This window comes from Cucurbita pepo, chromosome 2, assembly GCF_057944985.1.
Source record: "Cucurbita pepo subsp. pepo isolate OVF chromosome 2, ASM5794498v1, whole genome shotgun sequence".
Taxonomy (NCBI): domain Eukaryota; kingdom Viridiplantae; phylum Streptophyta; class Magnoliopsida; order Cucurbitales; family Cucurbitaceae; genus Cucurbita; species Cucurbita pepo.
The window spans coordinates 5,140,947-5,166,375 of NC_141799.1; the positions used below are offsets into that span (position 1 = coordinate 5,140,947).

Sequence of the window (25,429 nt, forward strand, 5' to 3'; positions counted from 1 at the left end):
TAATTAGGAGGGGAACGAAACATTCCTTATAAAGGTGTGAAGAACTCTCCCTAGTAGATGCGTTTTAAAACCGTGAGGCTAACAACGATACGTAACGAGCCAAAGTAAACAATATATGCTAGTTGTGGCATCGAGCTGTTACATATAATATAATGAAACCATCGCCCACTCCGAATAGACTAACATTCAATCTTGCATCATAGATGTGGTATATGAGATAATTTGTTGCAAACTAACCTAAAATATTCTTGAATATTGGACAACAATTTAATGTTTGCCCATATTCACATAACCCAAGCAACTTGAATATCAGTAGCAATGAGCAAAATAGATACAAGAAAGAACATAATTGCTTTACCAATTTAAACAAAGTAATCCCATTATTAGTATCAAACAGAATCAATCAACTTTGAGCATCATAACCTATTTTTATACGAACATATAGCATTAAGAACACAAACCCTGTTTCAATACAAATCAAATCAGCCACCAACTCAAGATTTCAGGCCTTCTACAAAACTTTCTAGGCAAGGTAAAAACATGATATAACAATTCATCTAAATGTGGGAGAGAAAAAGCTCATCCCAAGAAACAAGAGGTTTTGAGAAATTAAGTTCATGCACCTATCCTCTTAGATGGATGCAGCATGATGCATCCAATTCAGATTGTGGTATCTCTTTTCCCAAGAGAGAACCCAAAATATCCATTCAAAAGATTAAATCAATAAGAACAGGAGAGCATTTGATGCAAGTACTTCTTAAAAAAAGCACTTTTTGAGTGCTTTTGATTGACCTAAGTGATTGATGAGGAAGTCCTCTTCAAAGATAAACAAACCTAGAACCTAATATCAAAGTGAATTGTAATTAACCATTTTAGATTAAAGTGCTACTAAAGTAGTTCTCAAGCAAAACCTATAATCAAAAGCACCCTTTCCCAAGCACACGTTTCTATATGCAAGTTTCTGAAAGAAAAATGACACGAAAACGTAAGAAGCAGGCTATACAAAAGATCAATGGATCATTTCAAGTCCTACAGAAACCATGACTAGAAGAACAAATTTGCCTTCTAATGGTAGTGGCACTCTGTGCCAAAGTCAGGAAAAAGTTAACATTTCAACCGTACTATGAGAAACACAAACCGAAGGCATGGATAGTACTACTAAAGATAGGAAGATGGTCGATGCCATGTTCCTGTTATATCCCACCATAGTCAGATGATACGAAAAGTATATTATCATAAGACAATTTAAAAACTACTGGGGATAGTAAGATTGGTGGTAGGGTGGAGGCACACCCGCACCATATCCAGGTGGTGCATATGGTTCTGTTGGGTATGCGTGAGAATTAGAGGTGGATGCATTTCCAGGAAAACCCATGGGGCCTCCTGCCAAACCATAATACTCAGCTGATGAGCCATGATAAGAGGCACCAGCTGGAGTGGACGCTGCCACAGCCATATTATAAGCCATAGATGAGCTCTCAAAAGGAGCAGATTGATCTGGCAACACACCTGCTGGCTGTAGATGTGATTGTGCATATGAAACAGGATGATTTGGCAACAAACCTGCTGGCTGTAGAAGAGATTGTTGATAAGGAGCAGTAAGATCAGCTACCAAACCTGCAGAATGTAAGTGTGTTTGCCGGTATGGGGGATAAGCTGGATTCCCAAAACCAACAATATTGGGAACTGGTGCAGAGCCACCTGGACCAGCCATGTGCAGGTGATTAATTGGAAACTGCCGTCGCATATGCTTCCTTGGCGGCAATTTCTGTTTCTTGAACCGTTGTTTCACTTGTAGTGGTTGGTGTGGCTGTTTATGTCTGGCAATAACAGGAGAAGCTATCGCAGGGCGCTTCCTGTGGGTTCTCTGCTTCTCGAGTTGATCAATACGCTTTTGAAGGTTCACTTGTGGATAATCATCATCAAGCTTGTATTCTTCAATAAATTTGACCACAGATTTTAAAGCACCTAGTTCTTTCGCGGTAGACTCATTCTGTTCGATAACATTTCCACAAATTAAAGTAATGAAACAATTCTTTCCTCTCAAATTTGTAAGTAAATCAAATAGCAAATAAGGTCGGATTGGATGTAAATACCAGTGCTCTGAGAGAGTTTTTTCCTGCCCTGCAAACTGCCTTGGCTGCCTTCTTGGATTCCCTCACATACTCTTTTAAGATGGGAATGGGTGGGAACCTGTCCGTCAACTCAAACTCAAAGATGAATTTGACAGCTAAAAGTTGCTTTCCCTTGTCTAGCAGTTTCTGAACAAGATCTGTAAGAACAGAACCAAGAATATTGCAATTTCAGTAAAGAGCAATCCGTTATTACACTAACATAGTACCGGAAAGAATGTCGATAACTAATATATAGGCAAGCTTGCAAATTTATAAACACTTACAAACTCTTCTACTTCTCTTGTCGTACTTGTCCTATATTTACCTTCTAGCACATGCTTAAAGATCGATTCGTTCAATTTATAATACTCAACCAACATGAAATGTCTACATATAACTACTTCATGTTCCTTTTCAAAATAAAGCTTCATGAGTGTTGTGATCAATACCAAGAAATAGTCCTAAGATCCTAATGTCTTCGAAACTATGATTTTCCACCACCAAAATGAAGTTTTTTGAACTTCTTGTTCATCAGTTTGAACAATTTTCTCCTGCAACAAAGCAAAGTAATATGATAACGAATGCATGCAACCACGAGCAACACCCTATGGCCTACATAACGAGATCAAGAAATGATCAAAATCTAAAATATGCGAGCACCCAACATTGATCTTCAAACTGAGATAGGATAAACTAACTTCAAAATTTATGATCTGTCTACCTCGCCCCTGAAGCTCTTTCACACCAACTTAATATTTTCTAGGCTAAATTACATGTTCATTCTCATTCAAATAAAACAACGCTTTACCCTGTTTACTGTTCGTGTTTGAATAGTTCAACCTGAGTTCAATGCCCTCAAAAACAAGTGTTTCAAAAGAATATACCAACCATATACTTTATCGCCCAAGCCAACGACTTTGCACAACTTTGTAGCTTGCCGATACCGAGCAATTATAATGAAATAATCAACAAGCTCACCCACTTCAAATTCCGATGACAAGTTATAAGCTGCAACCAAATGCAAAAACCCTAATGCATCTAACGGATCCTTCCCATGTTTACCAAAACTTTGTTTCCAATCCAGCGCCAATTTCTTCGCCCTTTCTGTTACATGATCGTCTACATTTCGAAAACCATCCATCAGGGTCTCCAACAATAGTACACAACCTCTCCTCACATTGGACATTTTCAAGTTATGTAGCTTCGGTTTTGGATTGGCACGGAAGAATCCCTCCATTGCATCCAGAACCAGAGCTTCTATATCCGGCGCACACTTAAGTGCATCCGGGAGCTCATCCCTGACTGATTCACGTTCCTTGGGCAAATCACTAACATATCTACCCAGCCCCTTACCGTCCATTTGCTCACAGAGAAGCTTCATCTCGGACCGAGGCGACACACAATCGGCACTCCCATCCGGCTCGTCCCGATTCCCCACTTCCACGCGCAATGAAGAACACGGCTCCTTCTCCTCTGGTTGATTTTGAATCACTTCCAACTGCATAGACTCAAGCTCATGGAATTTCTTTGTGAGAGAGTTCTGGATTGAAGTGAAGTGCGATTCGAGGTCAGACCAAGAGAGAGAAAAGGAATCGAGGAGATGGGAGTGACCTTGAAGGTCTTCAAATGCTTTCTTCAAGTTCTGTGTCTTGGAATCAACGAGCTTCAACGCATCTGAGATTTCTTTGAGGTCCGCCATTGGAGGAATTGGAAGAAGAAATTGAATAAAATGATGGAAATCTTCGAGTTGCAGAAAACCCTAACCCTCAAAATTGAAGATACTGAAGAATCATCATCTTTAAGGGTTGTTGTTGATGAGCGTAGCTGGTGGGTCGTCCTGTAGCGTCTGCGGCCTTCTGTCTTCTTCTACATGAACGGCTTGCTTAAGGGAATTGCCATTAAAGCGTGGGTAGGTCGGATCATGGAGAGATTTCAATGGAAATTTCTACAAGAAATGTTCTTGGGATAAGGTATCCCTTTTTAATCCATTTTCATGAAATTTAGGGCTAAATTAATAGAAATATTTTTCATTTTTTTTTTTATTTATTTATTTTTTAAATTCTCAATTTTAAAATAATAATGTAGTTTTATTGTGAAATTAATGAAACTAAAAAAAATAATATTTATTCAAATCCATTAATTAGACTTAATTTTACATTAAATTGACTTTTTCATCTAAATAATTTTTATTAAAATTAAGATTTTAGTTCATAAATTATTTATTTATTTATTTTAAAATATTTAAATAATTAAAGTTTTTATTTTTAAGAGTGGTAGGAGAATACATAATTATATCGTAAATTTTAATATCCTTAAAATATTTTAATTTTTTTTTAAATATTTTTTTAAGTTAAAAAGGAGTCGTGTTAGCCCTAAACCTTAAATCGTTCCCTAATAGATCATCTTTCAGTTCGATTTTGTGAGGTCCGAGGAGGATTAAACATTATTTGTGAAAACTTTTCTTAATAGATGCGTTTTAAAACATCGAGAGAGAAAGCCTAAAGACAAAATCTACTAGTGTAGACCCGTTTTTCTATTTGTCTTTAAAGACTATCCTCCTTGTTGACAGCCAACCAACAATTGTCGTACGGGACTTTTTTTGCCTTCAGCCTAGTCGCCTTATCATATCCTACTCGTTCGGGCTACCTTTTCTTACTTTAGGGCTTGCTTTTCTGCCTTCGACCTTTAGACAGTATGCTCTAGTTGTAGCATACAGCTCTAACTAAATGCCTTGTTTCGCCCTACAACTATTGAGACACCGACTATGTTGAGCTTATTTAATTGAAAGGGGTTTTAAATTATTTTTGAAAAGTGAAAATGTATTATTAAATTTAATTTTGAAATTTGAAAATTAGGAATATTATGGTGAGGGTATTTATTATTATTATTATTATTATTTAAATATGAGAAATATATATATTTTAAAAGTTTATTAATATTATTAAAATTATAATAAAATTTAGAGAGAAAAAACGTATGAGTTCTTTACAAATGGCGGCGGTATGCTCCTAGGAGGAGTCGGAGGCAATCGTGGAGGTGAATCCCACTGGCTGACCCCCGGTGTCCGGAGCTAATCCGCTTCGTTGCCGTGAAAAAGGTACACTGATTATCCGATCAGGTTGAAGGAATAGAAGCGCCATGGAATCAACTGAAGCTGAGAAATGTCACGAACGGCCGCTCAGTCGGGTTGGGCTGCGGCGGACGATGAAGAACGGCAGCATAATCGCCGTTTACAAACGTCGAACGCTTAGATTCGTACGAAGTTTGGACTGGAGGGAATCTGAATGAGTACAGAAGATAACACTGAAACGATTCGATCGAGGCGGTGAAGATGGCAGAAGTCCAATGCTGTGAGTAATTCGGTTTGTTCTTACAGATCAACTAATAGAAAATTTTCATCCAATTTATTAAGTTGAACCTACATTGAAACTATAAATGAATACTGGATATTGGATTGATGGTGATTTATCAGAATTGATACGTGTTGTGGTGTAGGTAATCTCAAGGAATTGAATTGATTAATTGATGTGGTAAACCAATTGGTAATTAGGGCATTGAATCAGATGGTGTAAAATGATTTTGATGATTGATTGTCACATAGAAGTTAACGTTACTGCTGAATATTCAGGGCATCGCCGCATTGGAAATCTCACATGTTGTTGAAAATAATACCTAAATATTTGGATTCTTCAGCTTTGAGTCTCATCATGCTTAGTTGAAAGATTTTCCAGTCTCCCAAAGACCCTAAAAATGCAGAGAGACATGAATTCAATTTTGCTTCTGATCTGGTTGTTTTATGCTGCAGTATATGCTCCATCTTTCACAGCTTGTTTGGATGGTGATTTGTCAGAATCTGGAGCTTTTCTCAGTTTCATCAGAGCTATTGATCCACAAGACATTCTCGGGATTGGCACGAACGAATCGATGCTACGCCTGCAGTTGAATAAGGTGAAGGGTGTAAAATATGGGCATCAGGGGTCTATTGTTGAAATCAGGCTTGAGAACTTGAACCTCAGTGGAAGAATTGATTCAGATTCTGTCTGCAATCTATCTCGTCTTAGAGTTCTTAACCTGGCTAAGAACAACATTCAAGGAAACATTCCTGATTCAATTGTGCATTGTACAAGGCTCACCCACTTGAATCTCAGCAACAACAATTTGAGTGGGGAGGTACCTTTTAGTCTGCCTAAACTCAAAAATCTCAGGAGAATAGACATTTCTAACAATCGCTTTACTACTGTCTCGCCTCAATTCAAGGAGTTCAAACATAAGAAGTCTCTAAGATCATGGATGGCTCTGCGGGACACAATCCCGTCGAGCTCACAAAGCAGCATGTCTGATAGCGGTGGGATAGCACACTGGCTTCACCATAAAGGGATAATATTATTGGTAATCCTTATTGTCTGTACTGTAACTTGTTTGATATTTTCATTCCTAGTATGCAAGAGGGCTTCAAAGTTGGCGCTTAAAAAGGAGATGTCTAAGAAGACCCTTCAGAAGTCTCCTCCTATTGTTGCTCTTTCAAACGTGTCTAGTGAGGTAGAGCGACCAGATGAAGCCCTTCGAGAGCATCGAGAGCTCGTGTTCTTTAATGAAGAAGATGAACGGTTCAAAGTGGAGGACCTCCTTGAAGCAACAGCAGATTTACAAAGTCTGAATATCTGCACCAGTCTTTTCAAGGTTAGGTTAAAGAGCCAATATTATGCTGTCAAAACATTGAGGAAAATGCAGATAAACTTTGATGAATTTTGTAAAACCATGAGACTAGTAGGAAACTTGCGGCACCCAAACATTTTGCCGCTTGTGGGTTATTATTCTGCAAATGACGAGAAACTACTGATCTACAAGTACCAGAGAAAGGGAAGTCTGCATGAACTTCTTGAAAGTAAGTAAACACTGCAACACCCTTCTAAAGCTTTTCTTACTCAAGTGAAAGTTTACAATCCTCAAGTGTTAAGAAAAGTCCTAGGAATTACCTCGATCAAACCGATTCCAGTTTGTGAAGAGGTCGATTACCATGTCATTTTTCTATTAGCCTATAATTAAGATTTGATAAATTGATATGCAGTGCAGTATACTCTAGTTGGGAAATTTTCAACCGAAAAAACTATTAGAAATCACGACCCTTCCCAATGGTATGATATTGTCCTCTTTGAGCTTAAACTCTCGTGGCTCTGCTTTTGGTTTCCCCAAAAGGCCTCAGATAGTGTTCCTTACTTATAAATCTATGATCTTCCTCTTAATTAGCCAATGTGGGACTACTCCTTGCAATAATCCTCGACAATCCTCCCCTCAGACCAAAGTATACCATATAGCCTCTCTTGAGGCCTATGAAGCCCTCGAATAGCCTCCCCTTAATCAAGACTCGGCTTCTTTCTTTGGAACTCTCGAACAAAGTACATCTTTTGTTCGACACTTGAGTCACTTTTGACTACACTTTCGAGACTAGCAACTTCTTTGTTCGACACTTGAGGATTCGATTAGCATGGCTAAGTTAAGGGCATGACTCTGATACCATGTTAGTTGAACACGACTCTCCATAATGGTATAATATTGTCCTTTGAACTTAAACTCTCATGACTTTGCTTTTAGTTTCTCCAAAAGGTCTCATACTAATGGAGATAGTGTTCCTTATAAACCCATCATCTTCCTCTTAATTAACCAATGTGGAACTACTCCTTTCAATAATCCTCGACAAAAACTAGTGGAGTCTCTACTCTATACTTTTTTTAAAACTTAATCTAAAACCCATTAACAAAGCTAACATGAGCAAATATTTATTGTAAAGCCATTGAATTTCTTGAGATAATTGTTTACTAAGATGACTTTTGGGTTATTTGTAGGCTGTATTGAAGGAAAGCAAGCATTCCCATGGAGGATTAGATTATCCATAGCTAGTGGAATAGCGAAGGGTCTGGGATTTATATACCAAAGATCAAATGCAGAAGCCTCGATTCCGCATGGGAATCTAAAACTTTCTAACATTCTCTTAAACGAAAACAACGAACCACAAATCAGCGAATACGGGATCACAAACTTCCTAGACCAGAAGCAAGTTCGTCTTCTTTCCTCAAAGGGGTACACAGCCCCAGAGAAGAAACTATCCGAGAAAGCCGACGTATATAGCTTTGGAATCATATTGCTCGAGTTATTAACAGGAAAAATGGTAACAAAAGATGGGATCAATCTCCCCAAATGGGTAAGAGCCAAGGTAAGAGAAGAGTGGACATGTGAAGTGTTTGATGAGGAAGTCGGTCGAAATGCCGGAAAATGGGCGTTTTCTGTTCTGCTTATTGCCTTAGATTGTGTCTCTAATTACCCTGAAGAAAGGCCAAGCATGGCTGAGGCTCAGGAAAAGATACAGGAGGTGGTTAAGACAGTGGAGGATCATGAACTACGCATTTCGCCGTTGTCTTCTGATTTTGGCTCTCCTGAGGCTATTCGCTAGTACTACCACACACAGACACATATCCAGGTATATTCTTTTTTTCAAACCAAGGCCATTTGGAATGGTGGGATTTGAACTGTTGCTTGTGTTAATTAATCTCTGTTAGTTGGATTGTTAGCATAGAAGAGTTTGCACTTGATAGTATTGTTTCCTTAGTGTCTTTGTCATATGTATTATATGTGATGATAGGTTTAGAGGTTTATGAATACTTAAAGTTTTGTGATGTTATTCCTTTCATCTTTGTTCTTATAGTGCTCAAGTTAGTTCTTATAAACCAAGGCAATGGATATATTGAAACGCGTTTTCTATACACGTCGTCGTTATTAAGTGATTACTGAAAACATGAAATTTGAATGCTTAAATGAGTTTCTATACCCAGAGTTTCAGGATGAACGACCCTATTGCTTGTTTTGAGAAAAGGGTTACTCTTTTTACACACTTAAATGTCTCATTCTTCTTGCAGCATACCAGACATCTCGATCTCATTTATTATTAAAATGTCAAAAGTCAAATTAATGACCCTTTATTACTCTCTCTTAATCTATGACATAGGTGGTAGATTTCTAGGTGTCACGGTCATATTTGTAGACATGTTATTGTAACCACATGTCGGATGTCTCGGTCACGGTTGTTTAGGACGTGTTGTTCATGCCGCCTATCCCTTTCAAACCCCTTTTACTTGCTTTCATGTTGGATAGGTCTTTACTATTTCTTGTTGAGTCAGTACGTGGGTGTATGATCACACACGTTAGTGTTAAAATGCCACAAGCCACAAAATGTACTATAGAGGGATGTGACTAGTTGTCAATTCTTCGTACCTGGGTTATATGCTATCAAAGTTGTTGTTGCCTACTTGCTTTGAACTTATAACATTGCTTTCAACGTATTTTCTTACTCATGTTTCTCTCAAACGTGACCCGATGCTCGAGTATACGCCGATATTGTCCCCGAAATCTAAATTTCACACGATTGACTTATCTGCTGGATTAGAACAAATGTCGTAAAATTGTTGTCCTGCTTAGGTCCGCGTTAAGAGGTTCCAAACCTCGTTTTTCTCTCACAAGAATATAACAAGTTTTTTTTTTTTTAACTAAACAACAGAGGTCAAACAATACATGCCTTGACGTGCCAACAAGCCTATTCGAACACTTGGAATAACAATAATAAATAAATCTCCCATTAATATTTATTATAGTATTAAACATCGAATGAAATGTAGACATGTTGATGGAATTGATATGTCATTAAGAGAGGGTAGATGACACAGATACACCTAATGGTCGACTCTTGTGAGACTTCATTATGTGGCTTTTTTTTGAACGACTTTGTCATCTTTATGTGATCAAAATTTGAGCATGTTTGCTCGAGTACACACAAAACGCTACAATAACATGAAACTACAAATTATAGATAAAAAAAACAAATGATGAAAAAGTAGTATAAAAAAGTTGATATCGTGGTAGATCCAAATGATTATGACAGTTATTCATTTTTTCAATGAATTTAACGATATATTTGAATGATAAATTTAATAATACAAATGTCGAGATTACCAACCTAGTTGCAAAGACCCGTATGAATGTGGAACAAGTAATAAATGAAGAGTTAGGACGTCCAACAAACAACTAAATAGCTATCAATCTAATACAAATTTCAAAACTTTCGTGACCATATCACCCAAGATGAAAATTACGATTCTCGACAAGGTGGGCAGAAATTTCTGCAATTGGTAAAATATTCTATCGATGTCGAGATGTAAGATATTTTTATTCGACGTATTCCCTTACTTTCAACTATGGAAACGGAGAATATAAAACAATAATAAAATACACCGAAACATGGTCAATGTAGCTATTCTTACACAAATTATGATTCTTCAAGTTCCGATCATACCGACTTCTAGTTTGACTTTCACCAAATAGTTATTATTATCCATCTTAAAATCAAACCAACGACAAATGAGATGTATCCATCAATCAGGTCTATATGTTGGTCGTACGAGCCTTACCGTCTTCATCTAAATATCCATATTCAACATCTATAAAGATGACGTGAGAGAAATATTGTAATTTCTATCAGCTTGTCAAGTTACGGATTAGATAATAAAAAAAAAACATATTTTTCGTATTAAACATATTAAATAATTCATATTTATTTCGTATATGACATATTTCCTCTCATTATCGATATTATTTGGTAGGTAATTAAGAATGGTTAATTATACTATGAACGTTCACGTTTTAAAGATATTTATTATATATGTTCATATGACTCGATGACTTGACTAATCTTGTAACGGCCCAAATTCACCGCTAGCAGATCTTTTTTGAGCTTTCCCTTCCAGACTTCCGCTCAAGGCTTTAAAACGAGTCTGCTAGTGGAAGGTTTCCACACCCTATAAATGGTGTTTGTTCTCCTCCCAACCAACGTGCCACATCACAAATCCAGACTACCAAACCCAAACTATAAGAGTTTGGGAGACGTACATACGTACAATATTTTTAGATAATTAAATAAAAAATAATAATTCAACCGTTCGAACTCAAATTATGGTTCAAATTATGGAACTAAAATTTTAGATTGGTTTAAAAGATGGTTCGAACTCGACCATAGCTCGGCCATGGCTGCCCATAGATCCAAAAGACCATCTTTTCTAAGTTGTTGGACCCGACTCTTAGGCATCAATCAGTATCAATCTACTGCCAGTCCCTTCTTCTCCTACCTCTCTCTCCTCAATTGCTATGAAACTCTCCTCCTTCCAATGTCCATGGCGATTCTGAGCTCTCTTTCTTTTCTATTTCTCCTTCCCCTTTTGATATTTTCACAGTTGAATCTCTGAAACATATGGGGACCTTTCAAGTTTTCTGTTTATCTTCCGTTTTCGGCCCCGAAGTTGGAGTTTGACCTCCCTGCGTAAGTCATTGTGGTTTTCTATTTCTTTTTCCCGTCTAATTCGTCGTGGATTCTCGCTGGTCGTATGTAGTCAAAACGGTTTGCCGCCTGTTTGGTGTTTTCTGGCTGCAACCAGTTCTTGTGCAGAGGGCTTGAAGAAATCTCATACGTTTGGGTGGTTTTGCCCAATTTGTGGCGAATCTTACCTCTTTGTTCCCGCCATTGTTGTTCGATGTGTTGAGGAATTTTTTTTTTGTGGATTTTAGGGTTTATGGTCTTCTATTGTGGTTGGATATTTAATTGAATTGTTATAATTTAGGGTATTTTGACTGTGGATTTAGCTTCCGATCTTGCCATGATATATCTAAGCTTTAGGATTCAGTAGTAGATTATTCGCCCGTGGATCATTTGCTCAGTTTTTCCCTTTTTGACTTGAGATCTAACAATTTGGGATGAGAAATTCTGGTCTTATGTATCTTGGATAATCTTGATGGACTGGTCAACATTCAAGAACGGGTTGATTTTGTGTAGTAGTTCTTGGGATGAACGTTTCTGTGTCCATTGGCTGTGTCATGGACCTGTGCTCATGTAATTAGCATTGAAGTTGAGTTTAGGTTCTTGTTGATTCTTTTATGCTGTTCTTGGCCAAAATGATGGGACATGGTAACTATTTTGTGGAGTGGAAGGAGCAATTTGTTTCGCAAGAACGGGGAAACCGCGTGGTTCATTATTTTTTGAAGGATTCTGCTGGAGAGTCTATTCTTGCAGTTGTGGGGACTGAGAGAAGTGTCAGACACATGTTTTATGTTGTTGCAGACGAGTTTTTGCAAGCTCATGGGAAGGAAAACTCTGTCCATTCTGGTTTCAAATGGAGATCGAGGCGAGAGGTCGTGGATTGGCTTACTTCTATGTTATCAAAGCAGCATTCTCCTGGGGATCATTCTGGTTTGTCGTGGTTTTTTCGTTCTTATCTTTTATTTCTTTTGGACATTTGGATTCATTGTGAATTCTTGTTCGAATTTGCAAAAGTATACACTTTTCGTTCTCTGTCTGCTTTTGTGAGTATTTGCATATTCTCTTTTGTAGAAAATTATTTAGTTGCCGAACACATTTCATGTGACACATGATTCACATGATCCATTGTCATTAGCGACACTTGCTCAATCGAGAAAGTAGTATACTCGTCTCAAAGTCAACCATACATGGACGTTCAATGTAACGGCCCAAGCCCTTGTCCTCTTTGGGCTTTCCCTCAAGGTTTTTAAAATGCGTCTCATATGGAGAGGTTTCCACACCCTTATCAAGAGTGTTTCGTTCTCATTTCCAACTGAGGTGGGATCTCAAAATTCACCCTCTTTAGGGCCCAGCATCCTCGTTAGCACTTGTTCCTTTCTCCAATTGACGTGGGAACACCACCGGCATCCTCGTTAGCACTTGTTCCTTTCTCCAATCGACGTGGGACACCACCAAATCTACCTCCTTTTGGGGCCCAGCGTCCTTGCTGACACACTGCCTCATGTTTACCCCCTTCGGGGAACAACCTCCTCGCTGGCACATTGCCCAATGTCTAGCTTTGATACCATTTATAACGGCCCAGGCCCACCACTAGCAGATATTGTGCTCTCTGGGCTTTCCCTTTCGGGCTCCACTCAAGGTTTTAAAACGCGTCTAATAGGGAGAGGTTTCTACAATCTTATAAAGGGTGTTTCATTCTCCTCCCAAACTGATGTGGGATCTCACATTCAATGAGCCACATACCATCCTTTTCTTTTCCTTGCCATGCTTAGGTTGAATATGGCGACAAGGGCTTTGACATTCTATGGCTATTTACACGTTACAAATTCATATTATTTATGAATTTTAGTTCTTTAGTCAAATGTGTTTCACTTCAATGAGGCGACACTTCTTGATTGCCTTCTTGGTTGCTTTGAGGCAATCAAGATACTTGCCGCCTTTGAAAACATTTTATAATCCGTGGTTTTACTGTATTAAACTGTTGGTATTGGCATGTTGACAAAGTTTTTTATGCAGTGCCTTGTAAATGTAATGCAATACAAACACTGGGAACTCTTCAATTTTCACATAGTGGACTAGTTCTTCAACAATCCGATGTACCAGATGATAAAGTAAATGGCTTTCCTTTCATTGATTATTTTCAAACAATTTTGGGAAATTATCCCTCAGTTTGGTTTTGATTTTGACCTAGGTTCGGTCATCAAGGAATTCCAAGGGACTTGCATCAGATATTGTATGGTCTGGTGCTGCGTGGACCTGCGGTAAACGGCTCAAGCATTACCCGTCATTTTGCAGGAATGGGACTTCAATCGTGGTAAGCATCTACACTTGAAAGGATAAGGTGTTGCCATGGTTGATTAATAAGGTTTAAATATTAGTAACCAAGTTTAAATCTATGATGTTCCAAGTTTAAATCTCTGTACATCATTTAGATTCCAGTTTTATGCTTCAACATATCTGGACTCTTGCTTATTCATTGCAGCTAGAAATTTTCACTTCATCCAAGTTTAAATCTATGATGTTCTATCATGAAACTAATGTGAGTTAAATAAGAGAGAGCTTTCAATATTTTCTTGCTGTAAACGTCGGTACTTGCATCATCTATAAATAATATATGTTGGTATTTGCATCATCTGAACGCATACTGCATGTATGCACCGACATCTTCCTATTTTGACATTCCTTCTACTTATCAATGCTATTTAGGTACATTCTTTTGTTTATGTCATGGCTAAGGGAGAAAACCACTATCTTGCTTACCTGGAGGACATGTACGAAGATAAGAGGGGTCAGAAAAAGGTGAAAGTGAGGTGGTTTCATCATAGTCAGGAGGTGAAAGGTGTGATTGCATTACGAAATTCTCACCCGAGAGAAGTTTTTATCACACCATATGTGCAGACCATTAGTGTTGAGTGTGTTGATGGTCCTGCAACAGTCTTAAATCGTGAACATTACGAAAAGTGTGTGAATGCATTTCCCCATGATTCACTTTCGAAAGTTCATCTTTGCTATAGGCAGTTCAAAAGCAACCGACTAAAACCCTTTGACCTGAGTAAGCTGCGTGGATATTACGATCAGCCAGCCTTCTCTTGTTTGAGTCTCAATGTATTATCAAAATCTGAGCCCATTTTTGATAGTTTGACTGGGGAAGACGATGAAGATTTGGACCCAGAAAATAGTTTTAGACCGAAGGTTAAAAGGATGAGGAATGCTACAGGATGTAGAACATTTGAGTTAGAAAATGCAAAAGTTAGAATGTCCGGTAGTCGTCGACATATGTTGACTCATAAATCTTGCAAGAAGCATAATTACAGCTTTTTAGGCAGCAGGTTTCTTTCTCATAAACATGTTTTGGAGGATAATGACCCAGCATATGATGTCAATGAGAAGATAGAATTATTGTGTCAAGATAGTGGCATTCGAGGCTGCTGGTTCAGGTGTACGGTCTTGTATGCATCGCCAAAACATATTAGAGTACAATATGATGATCTGCAAGATGAGGATGGCTATGGCAACCTTGAGGTAACGTTGAAGAGTTTCAATCGAACGGCTATGGCGTCAATGATTTAGTCTAAACTATCTAGGTTGTGTAGTGTAGGTACAATTTTCTGTTTTCGGTTGACTTGCGTCGGGTTGCAATCAGGCTCTCCAAGTGCATTTTACTTGTAGCCTTACTGCTCTGTCTTTCTTGACAAGCAATTTCCACTGAAAGTGATAACTGACAAGTTTTTCTGCTTATAGGAATGGGTCCCTGCTTGTAAAGTTGCTCTACCTGATAAACTTGGCATGAGGCGCCCTGGCCGCTTGATTACTAGACCAGTCCCTCAAGAGCAAATAGAGCTCACTCTCGATATCGGTGTTGCTGTCGATGCGTGGTGGAGTGATGGGTGGTGGGAAGGAGTAGTTACTGGTCTAGATTCAGGCAATGATGCTGTGCATGTCTACTTTCCAGGTATTCTTATAGTAAACATTAAGGCAATTGTTTCCTTAATATTGATTTTAAGCTAAATCTCCCGTTATTTAGTCGCGGTTCTTTGCAATGCAATCTTTCTTTGCTGTTAATAGGTGAAAGCTTATTCTTGAATGTACATAGAACCAATCTTCGAGTATCAAGAGATTGGTTCGGGGGCTGCTGGATTGATGTTGAGGCAAAACCTTCTATACTTACATTGATATCTGACCGTAATAGAACAGACGACGAACGTTCCAAGTCTGTTGCCCATGTCAAATCCAGCAGTTTAGCTATGTCATGCATTGACACTAATGCTGGCACTAACTTTAGTGACACTAAAGAGGAAACACTAGAGGAAACTGCATTAGCTAGTCTTGAAAAGCTTCGTGAAGTAAAGGATGGGCTGAAGCAGCCAATGTCGTCGTCAGAAGATGACCAGAGTGAGGAGGAGGAGGATGTGGTTGACACGAAAAACAGTAGGCGTAATTTGAAGGACGATAATGGAGGAGGTGATAATAGTAGTAGTGATAGTGAGGATGAAAATGATGAGAATAGCAATGGAGTTAAATCAGAAATGGATTCCATGGATATGGAAGCTGTAGATATTTAGAGAATGACAGGTGAGTTTACTTATAATAATAATAATAATTAGTAGCAGTGTTGGTTTTCATCAAGAATGTGCACTGCTGTGTTTATCCTAAGTAAGTTGTTGTAAATAAGCTAAGCTAAGCTAACTTATTTAGATCAATCCTTCCTTAATGTGTACAGAATTGAATGTCAAGTTCATATTGTTTAGGTTTAGTTGAAAGGTCTCAGTGATGTAACAATACCTTCTTTCATGGATTAATTATTACTCTGTCTTGGATTTCAAGGACATATAATGTTGTAATGTACATTAAAACAGATGATTCTAAGAGTTCTTGTTTTCTCCTCTTCCTTGGCTCTGCAATGGTGTCGGTGTCGATGTCGGTAGCCATGACATAGCTGTTTCACAAAGTGAAAGAGCTCATCACAGCTTTTATTGTTCATAGCTGTTTCACAAAGTGAAAGAGCTCATCACAGCTTTTATTGTTTGGAAGGGATATCTCAAAGGATTGATGTTGACCTTTGTGAGCAATATTGAGATGGGTGCAGGGTGGGTGATATGATAGGCTCAACATGTATCTTTCCAATCACTCTGATCTTGTGAGAGTTGTATCTTTAATATGTAATTCTTGAATGGTTTATTATTTTTGTTTACTCTAGAGCCGTTTGTTATTTCCATGAATTATCTAAAACGAAACAACGTAAACATTTTTGTTGTGCCAGATCTACAATTAAGCTTATGGATCTGTGAATTACTGTAGTTGTTTAATATATAATATCCCATAGCGTCATTTCAAATCATGGATCGAGCCAAGTATCACAACTTCTACCCATCTTATATATAGTCCTTTTTGTTCTGTCTTGGAATACAAATTTTTTTAGTAAACGAGACTCTTTTCAATACAAGTAATAGTACTCGTAAGAGAATATTTTCAACAGTAGAACAATTTTCTATGAAGCTCAATTCCAAAAATTTCCTTAGATTCATACATAAAATTCATCAGGCTCTTCTAAGATGGTACCATATCCTGATTACATGTTGAGTTGATCCAAGGAATGGCAAGAACACCAAAATGAATGCATCAGTTACTCAATTGGATATTCATTCTCTCAGTAGGAAGATAACAGAAGCATTCCAAATTTCAAAAGGCTAGATGTTTTCTTACCAATCAGTCTAACTTATCATGTAAGTTTAGAAGTCTCACCAGGATATATCAGAAGCCTCTCAAGTGCCGAGATTCGGTCCTCGAGTCGACGCTGGCTGACCATGAGAATATCTCCATTGACCACAAGCTGAGCATTTCTCCAACTTCACACTGTTTTCTAAAGTGCAGAATTTACATGACCAGAATCTGTACTTGGTATCAGCATCTTTCGACTTTTGTGACAAACAAAGCTCACATATTGGAGCTAGTGGCTGCATGACAATCAACATTGGCATGGGAAAGAAAAAACAGTGAGATACTTGGCAGGATGATAAATAATGAACATGCCCCCAGTGATATTTCAAAGTAAAGTATGAACTTCAAGGTATATATGAAATCGAGTTACAGTTTTATATGAAGCAATGTTAAATTCAATAAAAGGACCAATCTAAGGCTCATATAGCATTCAAATACATGAAAAGTTCACAATACTTACTGGATTCAGTAAGGTGCAATTCCCGCACTCCCACATGGAATGTTCTTCAGGATGAAGTGTTCCATCGTGAATTGGCATCGAATTAGAGGATGAACAGGAGAAATCTATTGAGCTAGTTTCTGCACAAGGTTGAGGAAATATAACTCTATCGGACATTTTGTGTCGCTTATTTGATTCCTCATCATAGACGGCAGAGGACCCAGGGATTAAAACGTCTTCAGATAAATCAACAAAATCAGGTTTCAAATGACCACGGGAAGACTTAATGGAACTCTTTTCTGATTCACGATTTCTTTTCTGGTGTAATGCATCCACACGATTACTTAAATTGCTAGAGGGCCCTGATTTACCTGCGTGAGAGGAATGTGCCGTTTCTGATGGAAAATCAGAGCAACATTCCTCATCTACAGGCATTTCTTGAGATGAAGCACACCAAATATCATCCTGAAGCCTCCTTTCTGCAGCCATTGCAGCTGCTTGTACAGGACTTAGAGCAACCATGATGTTGCTATCACCACCAAGCCGATTAGGACCAGAAGGAAGTAGAGATCCCAAACGTTTTCTTCCTTCTGCAGCGGCTAAGGCAGATTTGCGGAGGGAAGAGAGAGGGGGTTGTTGAGATTTACCACCCAAACGCCTCCCCGGGAGTTCAAATCCCTGTGCTGAGCCACTAATTCCCTTAGCCATCAACTCCTCACATTCCTACATATTACAAAATCATCAAATTGATGCATGGTAAGAGGCAATGTTCAATCAAAATGAAATTTCCTACAATAAAATATAAAAATGAAAATTACATCGAAGAATGTTCTCTTCAATGAAACTTAAAGACATCAAATTGCAAATGCAAAACAAATTTGTAGACAATCAGTAAAAGTAAGAATATGATGAACATTTATGAAATGCAGAGAACTAGAAGGAACAAAATCTTGTCACAGAGGATCCGGGGGGCTTCACTTATAATTTGTACAAGTAATTCCAAGTAAACAATTCAAAATATTGACGAATGACATTGGATACTCAACAATTACAAGGTGGATAATTGATATTTTTATCTATAAAGTTATACTCAAATTGACAACTATCAGTTTAATGCATCATAATTGTGCTATACGAGTATTAATATTATAAAATCACTATATTATAAACCTATACTACATCCACCGCTGCTTGTCCAAGTACACATTTTGATGAGCCCTCTCCATGCAGCACTTGATAATAAGTATCATAGAAGACAACGACACTTCTTTAATCTCATATCAGTGATAATTGCTTTAACCATTATACATGGCCAGGAGAACTTATACTAGGAAGACAAATGTAAATGGAACGGATACAATCAAGCAAAGATTATTGACATGAATATCATTCTTTATGTCCTTTTCAGATATTTTAATAACAAAATCATTAAGAAAAATGCATAAACGAAGCACCTTTCTAAGTTCATCCCAAAGCTTGTAGAAATTGGCATTGTGAGGACTAATGAGATTGTGGCAAAGCTCATGTAACATTGTATCCAAAACTTGATTGAAGGGGAAGAAATCTCCATCCCTATTTGGCCTTCGAAGCCTCAACTTCACATGAATTCCACGTCCCACATTTAATCCTAAAAGTGCTGGATTTTTTGGGCTGCAAATTCATCAATAAACAGGATGAATGCAAATCTTTTCAATTGTTCAATGAAAATTTTCCTTTCTTGTTAAGGAAAATGCCGGAAGAAATAGACTCCACAATACTTGACTCAACCAAAAGTACAACATCCTCAGTATGTTCCTTTCATTTCGTCAAATCCAACAAGAAGAACGTAAAAAATGAACAGATATAGAATCCGAGATAAAAAAAAAACAACAACAAAAACTACAATCCTAGGGTTGTAACGAACAAGAAACAACATGGTGGAAACTTATTGTAAGTAACATTTACCAGAATTCCGAAAGGACCTTGACTCGCCATTTGCGTTTCCGCATAATGGGTTGAACTTGTTTGGCAATTCTCTCCAGAATCTCCTTAGCTTCTTTCTCCCCAGCCTTCTTCAGGGCTTTAATTTCCCAAACTTTGTTAAGGTCGCCCACATCCATGTTACGGAAGAAAAAATCTTCGGAACCCCGAAGCGGCTAGGGCGAAGTGGAAGAACTTAAACAAGCGATTAAACACGCGAAACTTCAGAAATCAGAATCACCGTAATTACAGACAACAACAGTAATCTAAATCCGCTAATAATGTTTGAATCATGAAGAAGAGATATAATATTTGGAACTCGATGTCGCATTGGAAATCAAGAAGAAGAGATATATTTCACCTTGATCGAGAGTTGGCGGGAGTTTTTGGATTCGCTCGTACGGCAAGAAATTGTAATGAACAGCAGCCTGGTTGGGGACGCAATTCGAAGCCATTGGATAAATTGAGGAAATAATACCAAGGGGATTTTTTTTCAAATATATTTTTACTCCGGCTTACCCACATGGTGTACACGGTCTGGGTTAGGGTTGGGTTGAGGGATTTTTTTGACCTAACCCAAAAGTTCGGATTGGGGACCAACCCAAAACTTTTCACAACCTGACCTGACCCTTATTATTTGACTGCAGCGGAGGATACCACGGATACGGAATACCATAGATTGACACGGAGAGAGAGAAGATCTCGGCCACTTATATATCGGGGATAACCCTGGCTTAACCCTGAATCAGCCACTGAGATCACCAATGCCTGAACTGCGTCAGAAATCACTACTGATTGGGATCGCTGGAATTCCTTTACTCTCTCTCCTGTAAGAAAGATTACTGAGACAGAGTTGACTGTTCAGGACCCCGTAATTCTTCCTCAGCCAGGCTTCGGCAGAATAGCAGAGCAAGTACAAGTATTAGTAGAATAGCAAAAATGTGTTCCTCGTCATTAATATGTTTGCTCGCGGTAATTGTGACCTGGCGGATAACAAAATGAAATAGCTTCCCGCCCATCTTATGAGTCCATTCTTGTCTTGTTGGTTTGTTGTACTATTCTGTACCTCTCTCAATTGATAGAAAGACGTTCGGGAGCTGGGAGGGCCTATCGTGAGGGAACTTTCCTTTTCCCGGTAGGCGAAGGTAAAGCGGGAGCTGCGTATGTCCACGGTGATCAAGGCGGAGCGACTCCTTCTTTAAAAGAGGTTGGTTTTTATTAATCCACAATTTTTAATTATTCGGATAGAATCTTAAATGAAAGATATTAAAAGTTCACAAACAAACACAAATCAATTTATAATTATTAAAAAAAAAATCAGTAAAAAACAATAAGAGAGAATTGTAACGTATTAACCTAGTTCAACATTGTTGTCAAACTTTGGTGTGACCCACACCTGGGTTCGACTCTAGTCTAGTACCTATTTCTTTTTATTATTGTTTCGACTCTAGTCTAGTACCTATTTCTTTTTATTATTGTTTTGTTTTTTTTATATTTTATTTTATATATATTTACATATTTCTTTTTATTATTGTCAATCCAAGGGTTTTGTCTCACGACCCCGAAACCGGACCATATGATCATAACTATCTAATTTTGATTCCCTAATTTAAATCATTCCAAGAACAGAGTTACAATTCAACTCGACCCGTACCTATAAATAAAAAGTGTTTAAAAAGATACTCGCCAGCTTTTAAAAATTTTATTAATATCCTTAATCTTAGTTCAAAAACACCATTAAATGTTAGTATACATACAGGACCGTTAGTGTCACAATCACGGTTTTTAGGCAACGGATTTGGCGATTGTGCGACACCCACTCTCAGCACTGAGTGGGTCAAGCCTACTTCGAGTTACGTTGCCTGTAGTCGAGCAACGTGAATACAAACCTCGACTCTTGATTTATATAGAAGACATTGAGATTGGTGTTATATGAGAATGTAAGCAAAAGACAGACAACAACATCTGCTTACTGCATACAACTAGTCATATCGCCTATAGTACATTTTGAGCATTTCATGTCTACTAGTAGCCATGACATGGCCGAAACGTCATACTCTTAAAGAAAACAAGAAAGAAATAATACAATATGAAAGCGGTAAAAGAAAGCAATAAAGTAGTACAAGGCAAAGGTTTCGGTGTGTCACGGGCATGCGGCCATGAGCGACATGACTTGGACAAGCATAACGGTGATAGTTAGCATCACGTTTTAAATTTAAAAGTATTTTTGAGATAAAATATTAAAATATTAGATATATATATATATTTATATTAAAGTTTTTGAGAGTATTATGAAAATTTTAAATATTTGTTTGAAATGAAAATAAAAGATTTTTTTTGGATAAACATAAAAGTTTAGTAGGGAGGAGATGAATGGAAGCACAATCAGTTTTCTTGTTCTAGTGGCCATGGCGACTGGGCGAACATTCTTCTTCCTTATAAATGAATTTTGAACATTGGGTTTTTCTACTCGTAGCCGATACTTAGCCAAAAATCTCTATTCAACCCGCTCTACTTCAAATCTACATCGCATTTGATTAAATTTTCGTCTGGATTCCTAAACTGGCTTCAACAATGGCGGGTTTAGCTATTGTTTTGGATCTATTACGGAAAAATTCCGTTCTTAATACACAGCAGAGTCTCCACTCCTATGCCGCTTTCTCGGCCGCCGCCGCTGCCGCTGCCGGAACCCCTTTCGCGTACAGAGCTTTCATAGGGTATGTGCTTATGCATTGACGCTGTCTTGAATCTGCTGAATTTCTCTTTGAATTGGATTCGATTGTTGAGATTTATAGCTTTGAAAAGGTGCAGATTATAGCCGGATTATACTTGTCATGGTTTAAAATTTGATGAATCGCTGGAGTTCTTAGCGTGTTCGTCTTGAAATTCAAATTTATCTGTGCCTTGAAATACTTTGTACACTGGAGACTGTTATTGTTAAGTTTGTGCAAATCGTTGTTAATCAGTTGCTAATCATTGTTTATCTGTTTGAGAACGTATTTTAGTGTTTGCTTTTTCATTAGGAGTTTTCTGTTGTGGTAAAGTAGGATAATTATGTTTGTTAATCAGAGTTGATAATCTAGCCCGGAGGGTGGCCCTGGTGGTAAGGATTTGGGATGTTTAGAGGTGCCTTGTTCTGGATTCAAGGTCCTTGTAGAATATTTGTTAACTTCAAATCATTGTTGCTGCTTGGGGTAGGATTAATAGAGGTTAGTTGTGAGCAAAAGATGCAAGGAATGGGCCACCAAACCTCGATAACCTGGTTATCGAGAGAGAGAAATTTTAATCTTCATAGGAAAGATCACTGTGAGATCCCACATCGGTTGGAGAGGGGAACGGAACATTTCTTATAAGGGTGTGGAAACCTCTCTCTAGGAGACGCGTTTTAAAACTGTGAGGCTGACTACTATACGTAACGAGCCAAGGCGGACAATATCTACTAGCGGCGGACTTGGGCTGTTACAAATGGTATAAGAGCCAGACACCGGGTGATATACCAGCAAGGACGCTGGGTGTCACAATCGCACTCTTGCGATAGAGGGATAGCAATTGCGTGACACTTGTTCTAACCAAGCGAACAAGTCAGTCGTGAGAAATTCGGACGTTGCGGACAATGTCTGCGTATGTTCGAGCCTCGAGTCATGTTGTAAGAAAAGGCTTAGAAAACGTGAACGAGGAAATACATTTGAAAACTATTTGAAGAATTGAAGAAAACAACGTCATATGACTAAGCAAATAAAGAAATATCACGGCTTAAATAGCATATAACTTAGGGTAGGAAGAAGTGACAACTAGTTATATCCCCTTATAGTACATTTTGAGGCATTTTGGGGCATTTTAGCCCTGACGGGTGTAGACATGGTTTGGTGAACGGTCATACACCTCCGTATTGACCCAACGTGAAATGATAAAGGCCTATCTAGGATGAAAGCATGTAAAAGGGGTTTGGAACGGGTATGCAACCATGGACAACTGTCCTAGACAAGCAAGACCGGAAAATCTGCCATGCGGCCAGCCTTGGACAAGCATGACCGTGACACTAGGACCTCAAAGAGGGTGGATTATGAGATCCCACGTCGGTTGGAGAGGGGAACAAAACGTTCATTATAACGGTGTGGAAACCTCTCCCTAGCAGACACCTTTTAAAATCGTGAGGCTGGTGACGATACTTAATGGACCAAAGCGGATAATATCTGTTAGCAGTGAGACTCTTTGAAAATTTACGAGCACTCTCAGGTTTACTGTTATCATGCTGCCTGCTAGGTGCTTTCATTCTTAACTTTTGCTTACAGATGAAACTGAGTCTTTATAAACAGTTTATAGTATGATTCACCTGTGACTGAATACTTGACATGGCTGGTCATGCTGCTACAGTAATTACAGGATTCCCATAGCTCATTGCGATGCTGGTGTGGATGTGACTGAGGATAACTACTTCTCAAATCTACAGAGTGCATCAACGAAAATCTTCGAGCACGAGTCTCGTCAATACGGTACGAAGGAGTACAACCTCGAGTTAAAGCCACTATTCTCAGCTTTCCAATGGAGGATGCTTGGTATGACAACCTTGAGGTCGTTTTTGATGTTTTATTTGCCTCTTTTGGAGCCTCATGCCAAGTTGGAAGACGAGGACGATGACGATTTTCTAGATGATGCTCAAGAAGAGAAGCATGTCGATCTAGTTTCGCCCTTTAAAAAGTCGATCAAACAAATCTTTCGTGAGGTCTGTTCAATTTCTCATCCTCTGATTAAGCATGTCGATCTAGTTCTTATTCATGAGTTCGTTGGTTCGGGTGTCGAGCAACCAGCTTTCGGTGCAATATCTCTACCAAAACTACCTTCTTTCATCTGTCTCTATAATATGTTTTTCTTGTAACATATGAAATGAAGCTAATTGATTGCCTTATTTGGATATCATCAGACTACCGTCGTGACAACGAGACGTGTTTTGGAACGAATTGCTGTCCACTATGCTTCGCAGAGAATAGCATGGAAGCTTCTGAAAGGTATAAATCTCCTCATCGTTCCAAATTTTTTGGGTTTGAAATGGCAAAGAAGATATGAGCTTGTCTATTCATGACATGACAGATGTTCCCAAATCTGCTGTTCGTAAGGCTGGACGAGGACTGTCTACTCCGATCTACTTCTTCCGAGTTAGTAGGACGACTTTCAGAGGTTAAATTCTATATACCCCGCTCCCCGCTCCCCCAACTCTTGAATGCTCATTGTATTTTCCTGTTTGGAAACGACAATGCAGGACACGCTCTAGGAGTTGCAGCTTCATGGCTTGTTCAAGTCGGTATCGAAATCTACCGATACATATCAGAGAAAATAAAATCTGAAGAAGACAATATCGTTAACAAGACCGAGAAACTAGTACTTCTAAGGAAGAAGATTGCAGGCGCTACTCTTCGGTGTAGCTCATCACTAGTTTTTGCTTCCATAGGAGCAGGTATCGGCGCCACGCTCTTCCGCCCATCAGCTGGCCAGTGGATCGGTAAGTTTACACCCTTATAAATCGGTAGCGAAATGTCGTGAGTGGTTGTTTTTTTACCATTGGAAGGTTTGATTTTGTGTGCAGGATGTGCTGTGGGGGACTTGGCAGGGCCTGTTATTGTGACAGTTTGTCTGGAGAAAGGTTTGAACTTGGATCTTTAGGTTCTGTTCTAGAGTTTAATGTGCTGACTGATTCTTTGAGCATTGTGGCTATTTAATCACCAGACTTTGAACAAGTTTTAAGTATATGTTGTTAGCCACATGAATGTAAAACTGATATGAAATGAGAATTTATTAAATTTCACCTTAATTGGTGTGTGATAAGTATGTAAACGTATAAGTCCATGA

The 25,429-nt window shown here is 38.4% G+C and overlaps 5 protein-coding genes across 5 annotated transcripts; 3 read left to right on the plus strand and 2 right to left on the minus strand.

The window, feature by feature from the left end:
- Window positions 1-998: 998 nt before the first annotated feature.
- LOC111789103 (FRIGIDA-like protein 2) lies at window positions 999-4,091 on the minus strand. Its single transcript, XM_023669747.2, has 3 exons — window positions 3,003-4,091; window positions 2,097-2,272; window positions 999-1,993 (listed from the first exon to the last, which is right to left on the minus strand). The coding sequence occupies exons 1-3, from the start codon at window positions 3,811-3,813 to the stop codon at window positions 1,253-1,255; spliced, it is 1,728 nt and encodes a 575-aa protein (XP_023525515.1). The 5' UTR covers window positions 3,814-4,091; the 3' UTR covers window positions 999-1,252.
- Window positions 4,092-5,081: 990 nt separating this feature from the next.
- LOC111789102 (leucine-rich repeat receptor-like protein kinase PXC1) lies at window positions 5,082-8,874 on the plus strand. Its single transcript, XM_023669746.2, has 3 exons — window positions 5,082-5,464; window positions 5,920-6,999; window positions 7,958-8,874. Exons 1-3 carry the CDS (start codon window positions 5,446-5,448, stop codon window positions 8,560-8,562), a joined length of 1,704 nt encoding a protein of 567 aa, XP_023525514.2. The 5' UTR covers window positions 5,082-5,445; the 3' UTR covers window positions 8,563-8,874.
- A 2,339-nt stretch (window positions 8,875-11,213) lies between these two features.
- Window positions 11,214-16,353, plus strand: LOC111788558 (uncharacterized). The gene is made up of 6 exons (XM_023668926.2): window positions 11,214-12,399; window positions 13,486-13,580; window positions 13,661-13,783; window positions 14,176-14,991; window positions 15,211-15,421; window positions 15,535-16,353. The coding sequence occupies exons 1-6, from the start codon at window positions 12,087-12,089 to the stop codon at window positions 16,029-16,031; spliced, it is 2,055 nt and encodes a 684-aa protein (XP_023524694.2). The 5' UTR covers window positions 11,214-12,086; the 3' UTR covers window positions 16,032-16,353.
- A 466-nt stretch (window positions 16,354-16,819) lies between these two features.
- LOC111789010 (uncharacterized) lies at window positions 16,820-20,059 on the minus strand. Its single transcript, XM_023669623.2, has 5 exons — window positions 19,947-20,059; window positions 19,571-19,780; window positions 19,081-19,276; window positions 17,648-18,349; window positions 16,820-17,423 (listed from the first exon to the last, which is right to left on the minus strand). Exons 2-5 carry the CDS (start codon window positions 19,723-19,725, stop codon window positions 17,232-17,234), a joined length of 1,245 nt encoding a protein of 414 aa, XP_023525391.1. The 5' UTR covers window positions 19,726-19,780; window positions 19,947-20,059; the 3' UTR covers window positions 16,820-17,231.
- Window positions 20,060-21,952: 1,893 nt separating this feature from the next.
- LOC111787598 (uncharacterized) lies at window positions 21,953-25,391 on the plus strand. Its single transcript, XM_023667613.2, has 6 exons — window positions 21,953-22,302; window positions 23,960-24,308; window positions 24,507-24,591; window positions 24,674-24,760; window positions 24,843-25,082; window positions 25,167-25,391. Exons 1-6 carry the CDS (start codon window positions 22,160-22,162, stop codon window positions 25,241-25,243), a joined length of 981 nt encoding a protein of 326 aa, XP_023523381.2. The 5' UTR covers window positions 21,953-22,159; the 3' UTR covers window positions 25,244-25,391.
- Window positions 25,392-25,429: the final 38 nt, after the last annotated feature.